This window comes from Drosophila albomicans, chromosome X (assembly GCF_009650485.2).
Source record: "Drosophila albomicans strain 15112-1751.03 chromosome X, ASM965048v2, whole genome shotgun sequence".
NCBI classification, from domain to species: Eukaryota; Metazoa; Arthropoda; class Insecta; order Diptera; family Drosophilidae; genus Drosophila; species Drosophila albomicans.
The window spans coordinates 33,543,872-33,566,396 of record NC_047627.2 but is presented as its reverse complement, the minus strand read 5'-3'; the positions used below and the strand labels follow the sequence as shown (position 1 = coordinate 33,566,396).

Below are 22,525 nucleotides of genomic sequence, written 5' to 3'. Positions count from 1 at the left end.
TGCGCCCCAATATTAGTAAGCACTTGTAAGTACACCTTCAATGGTAATATATCTTTGTTATCGTGTTTTGCGTATGATATTTATTGTTGTGGTTTCTTGTGATTTATATATTATAATATTTTTAAGAAAAAAAAAGGTATGCGCATTTTATATTTCTTCATCTATGCATGATGATGATTTCATATTTGTTTGTTTCATATAATTTTGTTTTTGAATTGAGTATTTGCAATGTTTACAATACCTACTACACATCTTTTGACTTTAAGTATTGCTGCGCGTTTTTAAGGTTCTGTATATATATGTGTGTGTGTGTGTGTTGTGTACGTGTGTGTGTCTGTGAGTGTGCTTATGAAAAACATTTACGTATACATACATACATTCAACACCATTGATTTTGTCGTGTTTGTATTACAATATTTGTATTAATTAATTATGGTTTCTAAATAAGTTTTCTTTTTATTATATTTTCCGCTTTAGAGTATTTACATACTTTCACATATGTAGTTTCGTAATTCTTATCGCTCTAGTCAATTCATTAAAAAATGTTTTTCGTTGCGTGACTATTAAATGTATGTTATACATATCCGTCCAAACTTGATCAAAATTATTAAAAATTAACGTGCCTTTCATTATTGTAAATATCAATGTGTATATAATACTTCGAGTGCATCGTTATGTTTCCCTATATGTGTTGAATAGAATTTAAAAGTCAATGGAATTATATGAGTAATTTAAATACGAAAGTGTTAATGATAATCAAAAGATATACATATTCGTAATTTAATTTTAGTTTCGAGTGGTTCACAACGTACCGGTTTATTTCACCGTATTTTTGTTTATAATTTTCAATGTGATTCATGATTTTGTAGCAGTGAGACAGTTATTGAAACATTGTTAATATCATCTACACATGTACATGTATGTATGTTTGTCAAAATCGACGGACTTATGGCTGTATGTTGTGTCCTAGGTGAACATACACATATAAATACATATGTATATATACCATTTTATATGTACAACTAAGAACAAGATAAACAAAGTGTTATCTAAAATGCTTATTAAAGTCAGAAAAGTGTATCATTGGCAGGGCAAGCAGACTTACATACATAACATACATACATCAATTCTGAGAGGTGCATATACCCGCCGTTGCCATATATAAATGTACAAAGACAAAATACGTAAAATTGTGTCAAAATTTCTTGGAAAGGCATTTTAAATTCATATAAAAATTTTGGTTTAAGTGCAACAAATTTGTGATTGTATATATGTATATGTACACATTTAATATCCTTATTGTACAAGTGTAATACTGAATTCATAATTAAAATGCCTCTCCACACATGTGTATATGTACATATGTTAGTGTACGTATAATTCATATATATATATATATATCTATATGACTATATATAAATATATCTTTTATGCATATTATATATAAATAATAAGTATTTTGATTTGCTAAAAACATGTAAAAACCTATTATTATTTAAAAATAATCAACTATGAGATACTTTTCGATTGAAAGTAGTTCGACTCTATCATCATGTAAATGATATTATGTACAACATAATAATTGATTAAACATAAGTGTTGGTCTACGAATTTTGCATACATATGTATGTATGTAGAATATTTGCAGCATAAACAAATTGATTTTAAATAACATAGTTGATTAGGAGAAGCTAACTACAGATACAAAGATACATATAAGATGTATGTAGCATAAACTAGTTCACCAATACTGCAAAATAAATGGACAAAATGACTTATTTTGATTGCAATGGACATTTATAAAATTATTAAACATCTTTGCAAGCCCATTTCATGGATATGCGATTAAACAACAATATACTACTTCGGTATTCCGAAGTGAGCGGTGCGGCTCTTCCCAAGATTGCAAGACAAAAATGTTGTGGTTGCAAAAAGAATGAACAATAAATGAATACTACAATAACAGAGCCTAGCTTATTCAATTGAATGTCTTTTGTTTGGGAAGAATTCACCAAAATGGGGTTAAAATTAGCTAGTTTAAGATTCTAACAAGATAAACGGATGTACTTATTAATTATTTATGTATTCATATATATTTCTTGATGATCTACATATATAGAACTATCAGTCTCACATCCCATACCAAAATACTATGAAATATATATTAACGTAAATATGCAAATAGTATGGTTATATGGTTTTGTGATGTTTTACTGTTTCTTATTCTCATTCTGTTTTATTCTGTTCTGTGTATTTATTATGTGACCCAGCCAATACTATGTGTAGCCTGACGACAATTGATCGGGGTATTTGAATGCAACATACTACACACCTGTTGGAGATTGCTTACATGTATGCATGGATAATATCATTCACAGGCATGGCAGGGATTTTTTGATTCTAAATACTAAGCACGCTTGCATATGAAGTACAATATGCAAAATGTTCGATATCGTTGGGGAACAATGGCACAACGTATACATGATGCATTTGGGCAAGTGAGTATTCCCGAAAACAGACTGAATATAATTTATTTAAGTACAACTATTTGTTGTACAAAGTAGAGTCAGTGTCAAATGCATCGCGCGTTGAACTATTTGCCCCAAATACGTTTCTTGTGAACGTATTGCTTCAGCACAATTTAAATATGCAAACAGTTTTGTTAAGATTTTGATTTGGCAAAGTGTACATACATACACGCATAGTGTACAAGTACACGAGAGACTTGCATACCTACATACATACTATATATGTGGTGTGCATTGTATATGAATACATATACCATATATAATGTGCATACTAGATGTATGTACGACATTTAGGTTAAACATCTATTGAGTACTTTTTGACACTTACAATATTATTATTCTTATTGAAATATTCGAGATACTATAGAGCCAAGGACTTGAAGTCTTTACATGTTGTAGAAGCTGGATGACTAGGATAGTGTGTGATATACAGAGAGAACGAGAGACAGAGAGGGAGAGAGAGAGAGAGAGAGAGAGCTAGACAGACATAGAGAAAGAGAGTCGAAGATAGACACCGAGTGCGTGAGCATGAGATAGGGATAGAAAGAGGGAGAAGGGAATCACTCATGCATGTGACAGAGATAGTTACACAGGCCCTGTGCATAGTTAAATATCTATTTTCGTTTCGCTCCACGCCAATTTCCAGTTGTGTTAAAGTATTTCCGTTTCATACACCTGCTTGGTGGTCATTGTGGTTGTGTTTCCACCAGCACCAGCACCAGCAGCGGCAGCAGCAGCGCTCGTACCACCCGACGACCCTACAACAGCACCGACAGCGCCGCCGACCACACCACCCGTAGCATCACTGATCAACACACCATTAGTAGCCGCAGTGGCAGCACTCTCGGCCGCAGCCGCCGCAGCAGCGCCAGCATTAGCAGTGTTCGTTTCACATGCTAAATTCAGTGCGGCAATCTTTTGCTGAATATTCGTTTCGCTGCCAAGTTGTTTGAGCGTGTGTGCTGCTGTGCTCGCTGCTCCAGTAGTAATATCCTGCGACGAGCAGGATATGTCAACGGAAGGTAGCTTGCTCATCTGCTGCAGTCGCTGGTATTGCTCCTGCAACAGCTTTTGCTTCTTCAGCAGCTCCTGGTGGCGCATCTCGAGCGCGACTTGCCGTTGTGCATGATCGTTGCCGGACTCATTGCCACTGGAATTGTCACCGCTTGATGTGTCACCACCACCCATAACACCCATAACGACTGTCTCGATGCCAATCGTTATATTGTTGTCCCCGATATTGGCAGCAGCTGCGGCAGCAACTATATTCTGTGGCACATTTGGGCTTGTCGGACTGGCCAGTGGACTGCGTGAGCTGGTACGTGGCGGCGGTGGTGGCGGTATGCGTTTGTGGCCCACTTTAGATATTAGATCAGCATTACGCTCGGGCACTGGTGGCTTGATGCTGCTGCTGTTACTGCTACTGTTACCACCATTAGCGAGACTGAGACTGAGACTGTCGCTGGCCCTGGAACCAGTTGGGGGAAACTCGTTGTCCGATTCGCTGGGGAATGAGTGCAGACGACGCAAACTGCCCCCCACATTAGTGTGCACCATCAATTGCTGTTGGGATTGCTGATGCGTAAGGGATCCACGTGGAGCTGGTGTGTTGTTGCTTGCAGTCATGGCCATAACCATGCTATTTGTTGTTGTTGTTGTGTTCGCCTGTTGCATATTGATGTTGGCCTCCGTGAAAAGACGGGCCTGTGATATTTGCGTGGTGACTGTACTTTGCACAGCAGCCTGTGCGCTCTCATCGGATATAGAATCTTCGGGGCGAGCCTGTTCGCAATTAAAACACAAGAATTGTAATTAAGAACTTTTTACACATATATTTTTTCTCACTTCGAATTGTTGCTTTTGTTGTTGTTGTTGTTGAGCAATTGGCTTAGAAAATGTTTTAAGCTCGTCTAGCAGAGCATCGAGTGCGTTTTCGGGTGCGAGTCCCCCGCTGATAGAGAACGACCCCATCCTGGGTGTTGGGATTGGCTACAAAAATAAACAATTGGGCAATTGTCAAATGAATGAATTATGCTTGGCCATTGGAAATCAAGAATTTGGATAATAATATTGCGCATTTATACATACTTACGAATATGCTGATATGTATATATGCACTTATGAATACAGTATCTCAAAATACATTGTACGTACAATACAACTTGTGAAAACCCATCACGTAAGTGAGTTAAATAAAACGAAAAGCCGTGGTGCTTCAATGAGTATATGTCGCATAACAAAGACACATGCTGTGCACAAAAGTGCCATATATAATAATAATATAATATTTATAAATCATATCAATTGACTTCTCCATTTTATATAACCCTTAATTCAAATGAAAAATAACTCGTAAATTACATATTTACTTATCACTTATTTAAATAAATATTTTTAGGACACAACATGCACAACAATAATGCAACTCGAATAAATTCTTGTTTCTATGTGTACAATATAATAATAAATAATAGGTAATGCATTGCCATATCAGTAAAATAGCAAATAAAAAAATTCCATCAAAAACATTTTCTTAAATCAAATTAATGGTCATACGGAAAGTTGACGAATCAAAAATGTTGATTAAGTTCAAGCTAAGACATATAAAAATAATTGCCAAGGATGGGTGTGAACTGTAAAACATGGAACATAAAGAGAGTGACTTAGATTCAAATTGCAAGCAATATGATAAAATATGAATTGCAAATGATTTGGAATGATGAACACCGATTAAGTAATTGTATAGATCTATGTAGGATCAATTGACGCATCATTTGTGTTGCTTAATAACAAATTGTGTTTTAGTCTGACTGTTGATTTTGAAAGGATAAAAAAAGAGTTTGTTTTGATACGTAGATGGGTTTTTATTGTATGATGAAGATGGGTTAATATGTATAGATGGGTAAAACTTCAAAGACAACAATCGATGAGTGAGAACATAAGTGACTGACTGCTTGCATACATTGATTTGAAAACACTTGGCTCTTTTTGTTTTTCTTTAGTCATTTTAGTTAATTAAGTTATTAAATTAACTGGACGCTTAAAATTATGGTTTTGTGTTGAACATTAACAGGGGTACATTTATACTTTTGTTAATTTAAATTTTAACGAATATGTACATATGCGTTTTAACTACAACATTTATATAGAAAACTTTGTTTTCATTTAACTAGTTCCTTGAAATTTTTATTTTATGAATTTGGCAACAAAAACAAAATAGAAAAATGAAAACACAATGTAAATGTATTTGAAGCACATAAACCTTATATAAATATGTATGCATACACTGAAGTCTTCGGATATCCGAAGTTTACTCTTTCCAAAAGTTAAACAACTGAAGTTGTATACAGTGTTTAAGCTAATTTATGAATAGAAAACAAAAAAATGGATTGCCTTAGAACAGAAACTCTTTGAAGTTGCCAAAAAATACAAGTTCAACTTTTGAATTACTAAAAGAAGATGACCTCACACATTTACATGCAATTTTGCTATTTTATTGTATTAGTATTAAGCTTTTTGCGAAAGAGAGTTTTTTAAATAATAAAGTTGATATAATAAAAGAAAAATTACAAAGAAGAACACAATTCGTCGACTAAATAACAATTGAAAACGAAACCCCCGTATTTCAATGAAGTTTTTAAATTAATAATTTTGTTAATTTTGTTGCTTTTTTTTAATTTGAACTTATTTAATAATTATTTAAACAGGAGTATCACTTGCTCCTCGTTCCCTTCAAGTTTTCCTATGTTAAACTATTTGACTTCGAAGTGAACTTTTTGGTTTTAATATAACTCAACTTTACTGAATGACCGTAAAACATAAAATAATAAATTTTTGGTGAAGTATTTGAGAGTTTAGTTTACAGGTTTGAACAAACAGTCGATATTGTTAAATGTGATTAGCACAATTTAAGCTATTATATATATATATATACAAAAATAGGGCGTGTGGGAAAAAGGGAACATAGACAGACCACAGACTGAAACAAACAAACCAAATATAAAATGCACATTGGATCACACGACCAGTGGTTAAAAATTTGAATAAAGAAATTGCTCATTAAATTATCTGGGAATAAGTAAGAATGAATTTAAGTGATGTTGTGGCACGGAGACCGAAGTGAGGAAGACTAAGACTGTAGCTGTTAACAGTTTTGAAAACATATATTATAAATGTGTCCATTTGAATTACCTCTTGCCTACATTCTTCAATCATTGTTCTTGATAATACGGCTAGTGATATTAAATGGGCGATCTATTAAAATATACATATGTACGTTTAGTTTTCAGTTACTCTGAATGATGATAGCACAGTTATCAAATATTGATCATTTACGAATCTCATTTTAATAAAATAGTACTGTACATAGAAGAGAATAAAGAGGAGTGTTGCCCAGAGAGAGAGAGAGAGAGCGAGAGCGAGAGAGAGAGGATGGCATTCACCTATAATGAATGCTAACAAAACCAATAAATCCCCTTTTGGAAAGCACGTTAAGCACACACATTTATATGTATACACATAAGTTTATATTATATATGTATGTAACTAATGATAGTTGCAGTTGGTATGTGTGTTCGGGCTTATGGATAGCTTATTATGAGTTTTAATATGGTTTCGAGTTTAGTATTAGTTAGAAGTTTATAGCAGTAGTAAGTAGTATACAAAAATATAAACTAGTTATGTTTAATGCGGAGCAAATAATGTTTAGCTAAAATAAAATTGACATAGTTTTATGAATTCATCTTTTTTTGTTTTAAGGGTTTTTAGTAAAATTTGATTTTTTGTTTTATATTTTCAGTCATTACTCAGTAATTGCCTCTTTGAAGTTAGAACTCCATCGCCAGTTAAACTATGTGGTTGTAGTTGTTGTTGTATACGATATCAAAATTGTTAGTTCCAAAAAAGGCAAGAAGAAGAAAATGAAATCACTAGGTAAACCTCATTTAATAAGACTTTTTACTTTGATTGGTGTTTTGTCATCATATGAATATGAATAGCGTGTTAAATACGTAAAACGTTTTGCTTAAACAAAATCAACAAAACAAAAAACTTGATTTTTTTACACATCGCTATGTATTACCCAAAAGACAGCAGCTTATTTTTACAATAATAAACTGCGTGGATTCGCTTGGGCCTGAGGAAATTGGATACGTCTACTTAATCATGTATTGATTTCTAATAGCCAATTGTAGATATTTTTTAAAATAAAACAAAAAAAAAAGAAAAAACAGACAAATAAGAGTGCTCTCACTTGATGAACCAATTTTATATTAAGTACTTAAATAATTCCCGATTTAAATTAAATTAATACTAAATAGCCAATTTATAATTGTTATTTATCAATTGTCAACAGTTCATAAAGTCCTACAAAGTTTAAGCCACTGCTTCGCTAGCTGTTATATTCAAACTTTGAGTCCGATTTTGGTCAAATTTGGGATACGTCAGATAATATCATGATAATAGCTTGCTAGTTCAACAGTTGAGCAACTCTTACTTAATTGTTGTGCAGAACATCAACCATTGCATGTAATCTACAAAAAATATTGATGAATGTGTGTGTGCTTGACTAGGCGGCGGACCAGGATATTAGTGTGGGCGGACCTAATAAATGGGCGTGGTCAGGCAGGCAAGCTTCACAAAGATTGCCTAGCTAATCTAATCAATTGCTACTCAACAGTTCAGCTTTTACTCAACAGTTCTGCACAATTTGAAGGCGTTGCAAGTGATCTTTGAACGCAAAAATTAGCTTGCCAAAAATTTTAGTGTATGTCTGCCAAATTGTGTATGCCCACTTGACTAGGCGGCGGACCGAGATATTAGAGTGGGCGAAAGGGATAAGTGGGCATGGTCAATCAGAATAGCTTCATGAAGGTTGCACAGTTTAGAAGCGCATGTGTGAGTGTGTATGTGCATGATTTCAATGAAATGCTACACCACTGTTCAGCTTCTACTCAACTATTACTCAACAGTTGCGCCACTTTGATGGCATCAAAACTGATCGAGTGTAAAAATGGCATGCCAAAAATTTAAGTGTATGTCTACCAAATTGTGTGTGCCCACTTGACTAGGCGGCGGACCGAGATATTAGAGTGGGCGAAAGCGATAAGTGGGCATGGTCAAGCAGAATAGCTTCATGAAGGTTGCACAGTTTAGAAGCACATGTGTGTGTATGTGCATGATTTCAATGAAATGCTACACCACTGTTCAGCTTCTACTCAACTATTACTCAACAGTTGCGCCACTTTGATGGCATCAAAACTGATCGAGTGAAAAAATGGCATGCCAAAAATATTAATGTATTTCTGCCAAATTGTGTGTGTGTGCTTGACTAGGCGGCGGAACAAGATATTAGTGTGGGCAGATCTGATTAATGGGCGTGGTCAGGCAGGAGGGCATCGCAAAGAATTCCCAGCTTGCTAGTTTAACAGTTGAGCAGAACCTCAAGGCTTTGTGTGCGAAAAAGTCGTTGCCAAAAATTTCAGTGTATGTAGGCCAAAGTAAGTGTGAGTGATTGACTAGGTGGCGGACCTAGATATTAAAGGGGGCGGAAGGAATAAATGGGCGTGGTCAACAAGCCAAGCTTCACAAACACTACGCAGCTTAGATGAGCATGTGTGTGTGCGTTTGTGTGAGTTTCTAATCAATTGTTTCTCAACAGTTCAGCTCTAACTCAACAGTTGTGCCTATTTCAAAGACATTGCAATTGTTCGTGTGGCATGCCAAAAATTGTAATGTATGTCTGCCAAATTGTGTGTGCCTATTTGACCAGGTGTCGGACCGAGATTTATTAAAGTCCCCTACAAAAGTATTACTATTTCATCAGTAACTCCTTTCTATCAAAAATGTTTTTATGCTTTGAAACAGCTCAAAATTGTTTTAGAATGCCCAAAAAGAATAACAGGAAAAATAATTTCAATGTTGCAATTTGCAATTTTTGTAAACAAAATATAAAAAAAAGCAACAAAAACAAATGAGATAATATCAATAAAAATTAAATTTGAAACAATTTGTTTGTATAGAAGCTAAAATTAACTTCAATTTGTTGGTATTACCATGTATCTCAAATATATATATACAATCGCTTGACTAAATTGAAATGATTTATGCGAAAATAATAAATTTTGGTACTACGTATGAAACTCATGGAACTTTCATTAATTTGACCATAGCTGCTTGAAATGTAAGTTATTTTGATGTTTACCAAATATTTCATGGTTTAATATTCATTTACAGGCAGATACAAGGCACAATAGTTGCTCTGTGTTTTAATATTGGACTGATCAAGAATGATATATATATTTACAGCTCGACATGTTGTGCGTTCATATCGCTATAATATGCAATTATATCATTTCTATAATGTGCAAACTCGAAAATTCCGAAAATTTCGCAAACAATCAAAAGTAACCTGTTAAGTACTCTATGCAAAATTCGTACGTTTTTTAAATCGGCGACTTTTACAATATTTAGCAAGGATACTATAGTGTGCAATAAAATGCATGATCTAAAATTAAACTTAGCCAATGCAATAATTTTTTTTTTTTTTTCGGTCAAAAGCAACTAATTTTTGTCATCGAAATCATACAAAGAAATATTGTTTAACATTAGTATACGAATACGTAATAATTATGTATGGTATGGTATGAAAAGGTGTTAAATGCGTTAAAGTAGCATTGGCAATTCAGCCCTAGGTGTTTTTTTTTTTGTTTTTGCTATTCTTGTTTATCTTTGCAATGTTGGCTTAATGTGTGTGTGTGTGTGTGTGTTTGTTATTTTTGTTTGCATAAGAAGCACCTCACGATTTACCATCAATAAACTCACCTTGTCAGGAACAGATATATCTGTAGAACGTAAAGACTCTTCAGTTATTGGCGGCTCATTGGGCGGTAAGCGTTGTTCCTGCACGCTAGCCAAACTATTTAAAAACAGAACCAAATAAATTAGTATCTGGATTAATCAGAAGTTAGATCACAAACCGTTTAAGTGTCACCAAGGTGCCTGTCAGCTTTTTGCATCGACGTAATGCCGACTCCAAGCGGTCCGGCTCTTCTTTTAGGAACTTTTCTTCTCGCACCACTTTTTCCATTTCGTTGGATAATATGCAACGTAACCCATTAGACAGAGTTGGAAACTTTAGTTTAAGTTCAGCAACAGTTTTGCTACAATGAAAGTATATATATATATATGGATATGTATATATATAGCAACTGATAAACAATCAAAAAATGCAAACCTTGCGCGACTTAGAACTAATGCCATGTCCTCCACAGCAGTCATATTAACACGTGTCCGTCGATTAATAACTTCACCACGCAAATTCTCCACAGAGGCTTCCAAATCGCTGAGATCCTTTTCAAGTCGTATGACCTCCTGCTTGTACAATTCCTCCTCCCTCGATATGCGCGTGGTATCCTGATCACCTTGACCCCAAAAGCTTCCGCTGCTCGCCAAGAGGGTGGCGCGAATGCGCATAAATGTGCTCTTTATATCCTCGCGCACAGCCACTGATTGGGCTTGCGATAATCGCCTCAAGGTGCGCACTTCCATCCGCAAATCCTTCGCTTTCTTTTGCAGGCCACGCAAATGGTTGTACACCTCAGGCGCCAGTGCAATGTCCGCCCGGTAGCTTGGGTGGGATGTCTGAGCCAGCACAATTGGTTTGGGTGGTGGAGGGGGCTTTAGGCGATCGCGTTCTATATGTGAAAAATTATGTAATTAGACATTTGACAAAACTCTACGTTAACACAAAAAACGACAATAAAAATAAAGGTAGTATAAACATATGTACAGTTATAATAATAATTGCGTGATTATCTAACAATGCATGCGTGATTTTAATAGTCCTGAATGTATGATATTATTTCACCTAATTTCACCTTATAAGGGCTAAGATTAGGAATCTTACCTTGTGACGAGGTGCGTGGCAAGGTAGACGACTTGATTGCCGGCTTGGTTGGCTTCGTTTCAGCTTTTGAATCCAGGGTGGTAGAAATATTCATTTAAATAGGGATGAGTGTTAATATTGTAATAGTATTGTGACAAGTTAAGGCTACTCAAAGGGCATCAAGTCTAAGATTACACATAATTAAGAAAATTTAATTCCGTTTAATTTCGAATTAAATTCCTCTGTGATTTGTGTGCAAAATTTCAAACATAAAAATCAAATAAATAAATATGTAATTCTTGTATAATTTCTATTTACCGGCATGTAAAGGATTGTGAGATTTGGGAATTCCCTGTATATCGTCGCTAAACGAAACTGATTTCTCAAACGACACGGATTTCTCTGAAAAAACAGCAAGAGCAAGTCTTGGGACATTGATAAGCGCACGAAAGGTTCCGAACACTTACGACATGAGTTCTTGCCCAACTTTGGCGCCTTTTCCCTAACGTACAGCTCGTCAGCGGAACCGTTGGCTAAATGTGAGAGTATGGAATAGAGATAAGAACAGAACTTGTTCAGTTTTCAGTTTGTCACATTTAGTTGGCACACACACACAACTGCATGCAAACAGATATTATACATATTATATATGTCTGGCATGTACTAGCAACAGCATTATTAGACGGTTGGGGGGTTCAGGTGTTATATGTATGTAGATTAAAGATTATGTTAAGCAGTGGTAGGCAACAAATAAGATATTATATGTATTTTGATAAGCTGTATATGGTTAATATGTATTGCACTGTGTTGTGAGAAAAATAAACAAGCATATATGTTCACACATAAAAGAATCTCAAGTGTGAATTGCGGAAACATACCTTGTATTTGTGATGGAACAACTAGATAGTTGGAATCTAATTGAGGAACAGCCATTGGAGCGATTTGGGGATTTTGATTGACTAAAGCCTTCTGGACCAGTCCAGTCAAGTTGGCCAATTGCCGCTCCATATGCTCGACACGTATGCGATGTAAATCTTCAGGTCTGAAATATAATAACATAATTAGTCGCCGCTATTTCACAATATGCTACACTTTTAATTGATGCGGATTGTGACAAGTTTACTCTCTGTAGTAGTCAACATTTCCGCTGCTGTCAAGATCTAAATGAGCAGTCATGCTCAAATGTGGATGCATGCGTTGAAAGTTGAAATACTTAGCTCATGCAACCGTTACAAAAACAAACAAACATAAATTGCTCTAGTGAACGTGTAACAATGGCATCCAAGATTTGTTCATTCTTTTGCCACAGTTGCATCTCGACTGCCTGGTGACGCGGTAGAATATTGGAAGAGCCATAGCCATGGCTTATTGTAGTCGTAAGTGCACTTTGCTTTGTTTTTTTGCTTTACTTTCCAATTAATACATGTTGCTGGCCGGAAGTTCGATCATAGTGCTGTCACACTCTAATCCATGTTTGTGTTTCATTCAGTTACTGGTTCGCCGCAACGCTTTGCAAATTGCTTATCAAATTTCCCACTCCAGGATCTACTGATCCTTAAAAAGTCTGTGCAATTGATGAGGAGTGCTGAGGAGGATGAGTTGTCTCCTGATGATTCTGGTAGCTGCAACGATACTCCAAATGCTCCACAACGAATGGCTTTAATGGCTGCTGAACGGTAAATATAACTCGTATTCATTCACCAGATGTAAGACATTAAGTCTATTTTCTCTTGCTCTTGCATGTAATTGGCAGTGGTGATCACAGTGGCCCGTCACAGCCCTGGCAGCAATCAGGTGGTCATATGTCCTCTTGGACGGAGGAGAAACCATCAAAGTTGCAGACATTGTTTCAGATAAGCATCACTGCACTCGCTTTTCTATCGTTTGGCGGCTATTTGCTGTGTCTCATTGTTCAGGCTATCAAGAGCAAAGGCACGACCTATTTCCATCCTGTGGCCACAGCAACAACAACATCAAGCAATGGCAATGTGAAGCGTATTAAGATTTATAGGCGTAGTAAACGAAGTCCTGGTGCAGCAAACGATGTTTCCAATTTACTCTTACCAGACTATGCTTCCTATATGAAATCTATACGTGAACGAAGATCGCGCTATGCTCACCTGGTTGGATCGTAAATCTGATTACCACGATGGGGCAGACGATTGGGGCCAACTTTAATGCCATACAGAGAGTATTGGTCTTCCGCGAGCGCCGCCTCGCTACATTCGTAAAAGATTAAGATACAAATCATATGAGAAATGTTGATTTATTCAAATAACATCAGGCATACCTTTGTTCTTCGTCAATTATGGGCGCCACGACAGTCCCGCGAGTTCCATACTGGCTGTAGTAGGGTTCCTCATAGTTGCCGCGTGTGCTTCTCTCCGGGGAGCTGGTATAACCATCTGTAAATCAGATTTGAATCATTGATATCCGTTGTGTAGTATTCTTAAATATGTGGTTCGTTGCAGTTGTTTAGGTTATGTTAGCAATAACTTATTTACAATTGAAACAACTTAAAATAAATGTTAAAATGAATTATTACGCACCCATTGACACTTTATTGCGCTCTGAGGCATACATTCCTCTGGGTAACGTCTGCGATGAGCCAACATAATACGGGGCTGCTTGTTTGCCGATCTGAAAGACACATAATAAGAATTACGTAAAATATATTAATTAGTTCTAATACGATCGAAGGCTTATTCGTGAATATATTTGAGATATTGTGTAAATCATAGTCGGCTATAAATATCTCATAATTATAAGAACAATAAACAAATATGTTCACAGTGCCAATCAATGAGTTGGCGAAATTTTTAATAGGTTTCACTTTAATTCAAATTCAACTGCTTCGGGTTAATTGTCCGTGGTTAGTTATGCGCAGCTCTTGCTGGGATTTCCAGGGCCGAGGCCAAAAAAGAAATAACAACAACAACAACAACAACAGACAGTCAGTCAGTCTTATAGAAATTAATGAATGTTGTAACAAAATACACACCCAGTTAATTAACCTCTTTGCCAATTATTGACGCGTCATACGGTCGCTCAAGAGCTGTCATTGTTTTATATAAAAGCTTTCTCTTTCACAGATATTATTTTTATCTACATACACACAAGTACTAATCTTTTGGTACCTTATTCAGATAAGATCATAGATTCTTACATTTTACTCACTACTAAGACACTCAGAGCTAAGATTAAGCAACTTCGGGGAATCGTTTTACAATTACACTTAAGGCTTAACTTATCGGATCTGGATGGATGGCAATTTCGAACACACAGAGTACTCCAATTCCTATTGATCTCTATTACGTATGTACGAGTATATTGGTGACTGGTGGTAAAAGAGGAAGCTATGACAATATTTTACCGGTCACAGTTTTAGGATGTGCATATATATATGCACATAAGTTTATCATAGTGCGAGCGGTTTGCACGCTTAACTCAAGCAACAACACCAACAAAGCAAAAAGCTCAGCTTTACAACTCACATCAACAACAACAACAACAACAACAACGCAGCAGCGGCAGTAGTAGCAAAAACAAAAAGAAAACCTCAACCAGTTTCAATTTCAATACAATTTTACAATTTGTTACAACTGAGCGAGACGTACTTGTCCAACGATCGGGCAGTGTTAAACTGCTGTGAGCCCGGTGTGTGCGGTTGTGCTGTGTTTTCTGTTTTCTGTTTTTTTATTTTTGTTTTTGCTTTTTCTTATGGTTTTTATTATTTTGTTTTTCTTTTTGGCTTCGCTCAGCTCAACGCTGGCGCATGCGTAAACGTAGACGAATAGTAAAGTGCGAGACTGCGCCGCAAACGGACGTGGAAACGCTTTGATTTAAATCCAATCCAATCCAATAGCGCGCCATCACTCTATTGGTCGTCGGCATGCATAATCGAGCACGGATTAGCGTTGGACAAGCATTGCTGCTTATCATACTCCTCAATGGACGCATCTCTTTCGCTTGGAAGCCCATTGCCTCCAGTGGCAGCCCGATTACAACGTACAGCCTCAAGCAATCGCATCCGGGAGAGGCCAGCAGCAGCCACGAGCTGGCCACCAGCTACTCCCAGTTTGGAGCTGATAAGGACGAAAATGATTTAGTGAGTCTGCCTCACGCCGCTGCTGTGACTGCATCTGAAGCTGGCGTTGGCGTTGGCGTGCTCACTCATCCTATAACGCTAAGCGATGATCAGGAGAACCATTACGAGTCGTACATTCTGAAAGACGATGTGATCAAGGAGTCGACGCTCAGTTTTCCGCGCTCTCCCCTCTACGCTGCTGCTGCTGCTGCCGATCAGTGCAGTGTTAAGAAATTTGCATTCAATCAAGACGGCGTCGTCGAGTACAACAACGAGTTGCCCGAGCTGGAACAGTTTACGCTTTGCTTCTGGATGCGATTCACGAATCATAGCGGCGATCACGTTATGTTTACTTATGAAGGTGAGTGTGTACTCAGCTCTAGCTCTAATGGGGAGATAGTTCTGTATTATCAGCTATCAGGCATAAATTTCGTTATTATTATGAGAGAAGCATAAATTTGAGAGTCTGATCATTTGGATGCCACTTTCTTTATCAACACAATGGCCATTGACCTTTTATGTAAGCAGACGTCAATTGTTACGCTGCAGACAATTAAGTGAGACCTTCACGGTTAGACCTGTGGGCCAAACGAATTTCGTGGGCAACACTTTGTCCGTTCCCAGAAAGTGAAAGGAATACAACTTCCTGATGGCGATTGTTGGGCAAACAGCTGATCATCTTGTTGAATTTAAATTGACAGATGACTGCGTATAATAAAGTTTTTGACGGTCAGCACGACGACTTGAGGCAGCGGTACCCCGTTATGGCGTACAAGACAAAGCAACGCGACGGGCCAGAGCTCACCAGAGACAGAGCTAACATAAATGGTCAATTATGTATTATACTAAGTATTATATGTATGTATATACATATTTATTTCTTTCATCTTCACAATTTTCAACTGCCCCACAACGACATCGTCGATTGTGACCACATTACATAAGCGCTAAATTTACCAGTTTGCAGTAAGCTGCTGCTGCTGCTGCTGCTGGTGCTGTTGACTACTCCGTCTGCGATTTCGACTTCGACTGCGATTGCTACCGCTTTTGTTATTTTTAGTATTTGAGATTATTTTAAATATGCAATTCAAGCTGCGTATAAAGCTTCCGGAACCTGACAGATACTGTCACTGCCGCTGTCGCTGCAACTGTCGTGACCCGAGGCAACGCCTTGCATTGAATCTGCAACACTAACATACATAATTGTTTGCGACTAACCGAACCACAAATTCGACACAGAAATGCTGTGCTCAGATGAACAGGTGGAAAGGCATGCTCCTAGTTTTGCATAAGAGTTATGCTAACAGGATTTGGCAGTGTTTGATGATCTGCTCTCTTAAATTTCATCTGTTGTGGACACGATTAAATCATCGCGTCCCCAAGCGACAGATAATGTGCGAATGTTGATGATGGCGTAGACATTAAAATGAAGCTTAATGATTGTTTGCTGTTGCATTATGTGGTATGAGTAGAGTAGAGTAGAGCAGAGCACGAGCATTATCAATGGCTCAACTATTAATTGGCAATTGCAGCAGCGGTGGCAGCCTCGGCGGCAGCATCACGCAACTTGCTTTGATTTCATAATCTGAACGACATATATTAACTGTTTAACTGTGTAACTTCTGTAACAGCTGGAAAGGAACAGCGTGAGATACAAATCTGGGTCGCGAATGCGCAAAATTCCAGTTTCCTATCGATGGCTATAAAAGGTCAGCAAATGTACAGGTATGTTTCATTCCGAATTCAATTGCAATTGCAATTGCAATCAAATCGAATTGCGCACCTTCCCTTTTCTATACATTTAATGAACATGGCTGATGATGTGTTGTCTTTCGTTCTCCCTCTTCCTCTACCTCTACCTTCCTTGCTCCCTCCACCACTGTTTTGGCACAGATTAAACTACCCACTGAAAATGCGGCAATGGCATCACATGTGCAGCTCGTGGAATGGAAAGACCGGCGAGTGGCAAGTCTGGCTTAAGGCAGAACGTATTGGGCGTGGCTTCCACAATTCAGTGAGTAACCGTAGCTTACTACCGAGATGAAGCTCAGTTCAGCTGAGCTAAGCTGTAGTGTCTAATTACGCGTTTCTCGAGCCGATTGTGAGCTGGGCTGAGCTGAGCTGAGCTGAGCAGCGGAAACAGCAACCTCTTAACGACAGCTCGAAAAAACGACTTCAACAGTTCGAAGAAACTGGTTGAGGGAACAAAACTGCGGTATTAAATTGGTCGGTCGGCGACCGAGCGAGCTGAGCGCGTTATGCCATCGTCAGGAGATATTAAGTATCATTTCATCACAGTCACAGTCGGCGTGTTAGCCAATTAAACGAGTATGGCATACATATGCATCACTAAATGATTCAAATAATATCCTTATTCAGATTGCAGACTCGAAGCAGACTCGTTCACTTTGAATGCATACGTAAACATTTACAAGTTACATTAATTTCTTTTACTTTTTATTGCTCCCTCTTTTGCAAACTTCCGATCGAGTTACGTTCGGAAAGATTTCGCAATAGCATCTCTTTAATTGCCCCCCTGTTCGCCTATTGCAGTTAGTGGGCCATAAAATACCGGCTAAAGGAAAATTGCGATCAGGTGGAAGCTCAATTACCGGCGAAGTAAGCCACGGCCTCCACTTCGAGGTGACCCTCGTGCAAATCTATCGCGTGGCTTTGAGTGCGGGAAAGGCACATCGAGATCACAAGCACCACCACGTTCATCACTTCGACCATGAGGGTCAGGAGGTGTCTAGCACAGCGCGTGCTCCGCCAATGGTAAGTGCAGCACTTAATATGATAATGCTCCCACATTAGCATTACCATAAAGTAAACGGAATGTTATTTACTAATACTAATTTATGTGATAGATTAATCGACCTCAGCCCATGCACATGCTGCTCGCCAGCGGCCAGATTCCGACAAGAGTGCGCATCAATCTGGCCAACTCAGCGTCGCCATCTCCAATGCCAGCTGGCGGTCAGCCGCAACAGTCGCCACCATCGGCTATCACAGTGAATACCAATTTCGTGAATGGTCAAATAAATGCTGGCTCTCGATTGGTAGCTCAGCAGCTGCTAAATCTATCGCCCATAACTCAGAATCGCCCTGTCGGAGTCGCAGTCGGAGTATCGACGCCAGCTTACGATGCTGGGCGTTTCCAAATGCTGAGCAACTCAGCGAATGTTCAGTTCATCGATGAGACAGAGACGCACATACAATTCAAGCGCAATTCTAACACTGATCCCAAGGCGGCAACAGCTGTGCAACAGCAACAACAAAATGCGGGAAGCGTTGGTAAAAAGTTGCAAAAACGGGGAATAGTTCTCCTTGATGACGGCTCATTAGTGGACGACGGACTTGATGCTGGCGATGACAGCGAGATTTACAATAAGTACAGTGGTCTAGCCGACTTTGGAGGGCAGCAATTCAAACAGGATCTGTCGCTGCGAATGACCCTTGAGGAGGAGATCAGTTCGCATGACCGAGAACCAGCCGAGGAGGAAGTCAAAGCAGTTATGGCCATATGCAGCAACTGCGACCCAGAACCCTTCAAGGGAGCTATTGTATTCGCATGGAAGGATGTGATCGAGCAAATGAACAACTCTCTGAAGGGCCTCAGTGTAGGCTCCTGTGGAAACTTTTAACTGCAAATGCTCGAACATCTGCACAGCTACAACACACGCCTACTAATGTACATATAAATGTATGTGATGTATGTAACTATACATTCGTATACATGCTTCTTTTTTTTCTTTTTTTTTGTGTTGATTGTAAATGTACTTGAGAATATGAGTATTGCGAGGAATGAATGTCTTGGTGGGTACTAAAAGTAAATATGTATGTATCGCAACACACGCACGCACACACACACACTCACACTCACACACACACACACACTAAATCTAACACACATACACTCACTCGTATTTATACATATGCATAAATGTACATATTTATCAATATAAATAAACAAATAATTAAATGAACTCACCTTCGATTTGTGAATGTGCTGATGCTTAAAATCGGAATCGAACTCCGGCTCGCTGAAATAACTTTGATCCTGATCCCAGTTCGATGGTGCCTGCGGCAATGGCTGCGGTATCCCAGGGCCACCGGGCAAAATCTGAGGCGGAGCCGCCACCTCGGTGGACTCGAAGAGCCGCAACACAGAGCGATCGCGTATTTCACGCAGATGCGAGCGCACATCCTCTAGCTCGTAGAACATGTCTTTGCTAGCATCGTGAATGTAGATCTTAACGTTCGGCCCCTCCAGATACGACATGGTCAATTGACGTGGAAACGAGCGCACGAACAACGCTCGCACAGTGTCTATCGATGTGATCTCATTTGGGAGTAGAGCTCGCTTCGTTTCCGACCGATACTGCAGGAACACGAGCCCAAGCGGCCGCTCCAGAGTTTTCGACGGCGTGCGCACAACTGGCAACGAGGAGCGCTGTTTGCCGCCACGCCGAAATCCAGTGCTTGCTGTTTCCACCTCGGACATAATGCCGGGATCATCATCGAACAGCGGTCCTTGATTGACGGGCGCATAGCCGCGCATTGGCTGATTTTTCTTATTTTTTTGCGCTCGGGTGCTCATCTGCAAAGAGAATGGTGAGCAACTGTGAATGATGATGCTGCTATGCTGTCAATATGACGCTTACCTCTAGGTCCATGGCGCGTTGCTGCTGCGTCATTTGGTGTGCGTGCGGATGCTGCGAGTTGCCGTAGACCAGAATGTCGCCTCCAAGCGTGTGCCGTCGTGGATCATCGCGTCGCATCGCACGCCTGCGTTCGTCGCCACCTTCAAATAAAACGATTAATCAACTGTGCACATTAATGATAATTATGCCCTGCGCATGGGCTTTTTACGTACTTTGCTCGCTGGGCGGCAGGCGACCCGGTTTATTTTCATTTTGCCAGTCTTCTTCTGGAAGCAAAGTGCAGAAAATAGGAGCGCGTCAGTGATTGAATGCATTTGCATAAAGCGATAACTACAACTATCGATACTATATCGATATTTGCAACACCATTCAAAGCAGTGCGAAAACTTTATTATGGCAAATATACACGCACACAAATTTGCATATGTATGTATGTGTATGTGTTTGTCTGTTTTCGTTTATTCAAATATTATATTTTATGTGATGCATATTGCGATTACATACAAGAGTATGTACACGTACAAATACATATGTGCATAAATATGTATGTATGTACATATGAATACGTGTTCTTACCTCCTTCTCGTCCTTTGCGCTTCTTCTTTGACGATGAGCTGCTGCTTCCACTGCCGCTTTGATTTGTCGATGCACTTTTATCTTTGCTCTTCCAACGAATCAACATTTTGTTGAATTATAATTTATGTGCGCCGTTTTTAGTTATTTTACAATTGTTCTAGTATTTAAATTTTTATATTTTGCGCCTCAAAATTCTTAAGCACAAACTTTGTGCGCTGCAAAGACGACATAATTATGATATTGCATGCCAATGTCCTACGTATGCATGAATGCATGTAAATACACTGTATGTATGTATGTATATATTATGTGTGTATGTATGTCTGTAAATGCTATGCATGCATTTTCCTATGTACATAAATGTATGTATGTATATATTTCAGTTTCTTGTAGTACGCTTATAATCGGATATATGTATGTATAGCTGGTATGTGTGTATGTACATATATATGTAGCTCAGTTTTGGTCTGTATATATAATATTTAAATGTGCGTGTGGCCACATAAATACGACATACATATATACATATGTATGTACAAGCTTATGTATGTATGCCAAAAATGTACTACATGTAATGTGCGTATCCAAAGTTCAATTAACTTTGCTTTGTACATACATATGTATGTACCAAATGTAAAAACAACGTCCATACATGGGAATGCATTCATCATTTCATTCGCTGTCTATAATCTTTTTGCACTTGTTTACATTTTGTGCCGGTAAAAATATTTGTATGTACACATGTGAATAGATGTTCATAATTGTATTCGTAGAGAAGTGTATGACTACTTATGTACATACATACATACATACATACATATGTGCATATGTCCCCTCTATCTACATATGTATATATTTATGTACTTATGCATAAACAAGCTTAAACATACATAGATAAAGATGCTAACAGGCAGGCGATAATATATGTACATATATATGTACATATCAAATATATATATATGGATGTACACATGGATATGTAAGTGCATATACGAGTATAAGAATTGTCCTAAAAGATATGGGTGTGGTGAAAAGTATTTTCAGCAAGCATCGATAACCGCCGAATCAGTACGAACGCTCTTATTACTTCGGGACCAGTACACACACACACACACACACACACACACACATACACAAACACATGCATAGGCGTACATATGTAAACATACTCATACATCCTATGTATCTTGTTTGGAGCACAAGTACATACACACAGAGATATCTAGATACATTGTATGCGAATGAATGCAATTGGAAGTTAATTGTACGTCGAGATCTAAATTGTATTGCACAATAATTGACATTGTTTATCCCCCTCCCCATCCACTCGGGGTTATAGCCTGAAGCTGAATATGCACATATTTGTAGTCGTGAAAATTCAACTATGTGCATACCTATAGTACATACTTGAGCCAAGATGTACATATGGGGCTGAATCCATTGGGGAAATAACTATTCGCACATCTGAATACTTTATATTCACATATTACTATCAATAAAGTTTGAGCTAGTCCATTGAAATCAGTGATTTGAGACACTTCCCAGCATAAGCTATAGATTGATTGAATGTACGGAGTTTCAAGTAGATATGTTCAGGAGCAGAGTTTGGATAAATTATAAATATATTGTACGACTACCATGACCGGTCTGTTACGTTTACTATATAACAACTATAAACTTGACGGTAAGCTACTAAAATTACACGATGTTTTTTTTTTTTTAACTCATCTCGCGCTACTCGTAACCGTGTTAATTGACCGCGTTCAAACCCCGTTCGATACGTTTT

General features: G+C 38.1%; 2 protein-coding genes across 4 annotated transcripts; one reads left to right on the top strand and one right to left on the bottom strand.

Moving 5' to 3' along the window:
* Positions 1-202: 202 nt before the first annotated feature.
* On the bottom strand, positions 203-22,525 carry LOC117577087 (coiled-coil domain-containing protein CG32809). Of its 3 annotated transcripts, XM_052001923.1 has the most exons (18): positions 22,377-22,525; positions 20,740-20,954; positions 20,376-20,426; positions 20,164-20,303; positions 19,491-20,099; positions 13,962-14,052; positions 13,703-13,817; positions 13,533-13,631; positions 12,291-12,454; positions 11,880-11,945; positions 11,731-11,814; positions 11,434-11,496; positions 10,762-11,221; positions 10,505-10,687; positions 10,350-10,443; positions 7,334-7,377; positions 4,374-4,517; positions 4,171-4,310 (listed from the first exon to the last, which is right to left on the bottom strand). In XM_052001923.1, the coding sequence occupies exons 2-17, from the start codon at positions 20,843-20,845 to the stop codon at positions 4,439-4,441; spliced, it is 2,448 nt and encodes an 815-aa protein (XP_051857883.1). In that variant the 5' UTR covers positions 20,846-20,954; positions 22,377-22,525; the 3' UTR covers positions 4,171-4,310; positions 4,374-4,438. The 3 variants fall into 3 exon arrangements, with proteins under 3 accessions (XP_051857882.1, XP_051857883.1, XP_051857884.1); XM_052001922.1 differs by lacking the exon at positions 7,334-7,377 and having other exon boundaries at positions 203-4,310; positions 22,377-22,524; XM_052001924.1 differs by lacking the exons at positions 4,171-4,310; positions 4,374-4,517 and having other exon boundaries at positions 7,330-7,377; positions 20,376-20,429.
* LOC117577088 (uncharacterized) lies at positions 15,176-19,379 on the top strand. Its single transcript, XM_034262188.2, has 5 exons — positions 15,176-15,860; positions 17,131-17,224; positions 17,393-17,513; positions 18,053-18,274; positions 18,367-19,379. Exons 1-5 carry the CDS (start codon positions 15,305-15,307, stop codon positions 19,141-19,143), a joined length of 1,770 nt encoding a protein of 589 aa, XP_034118079.1. The 5' UTR covers positions 15,176-15,304; the 3' UTR covers positions 19,144-19,379.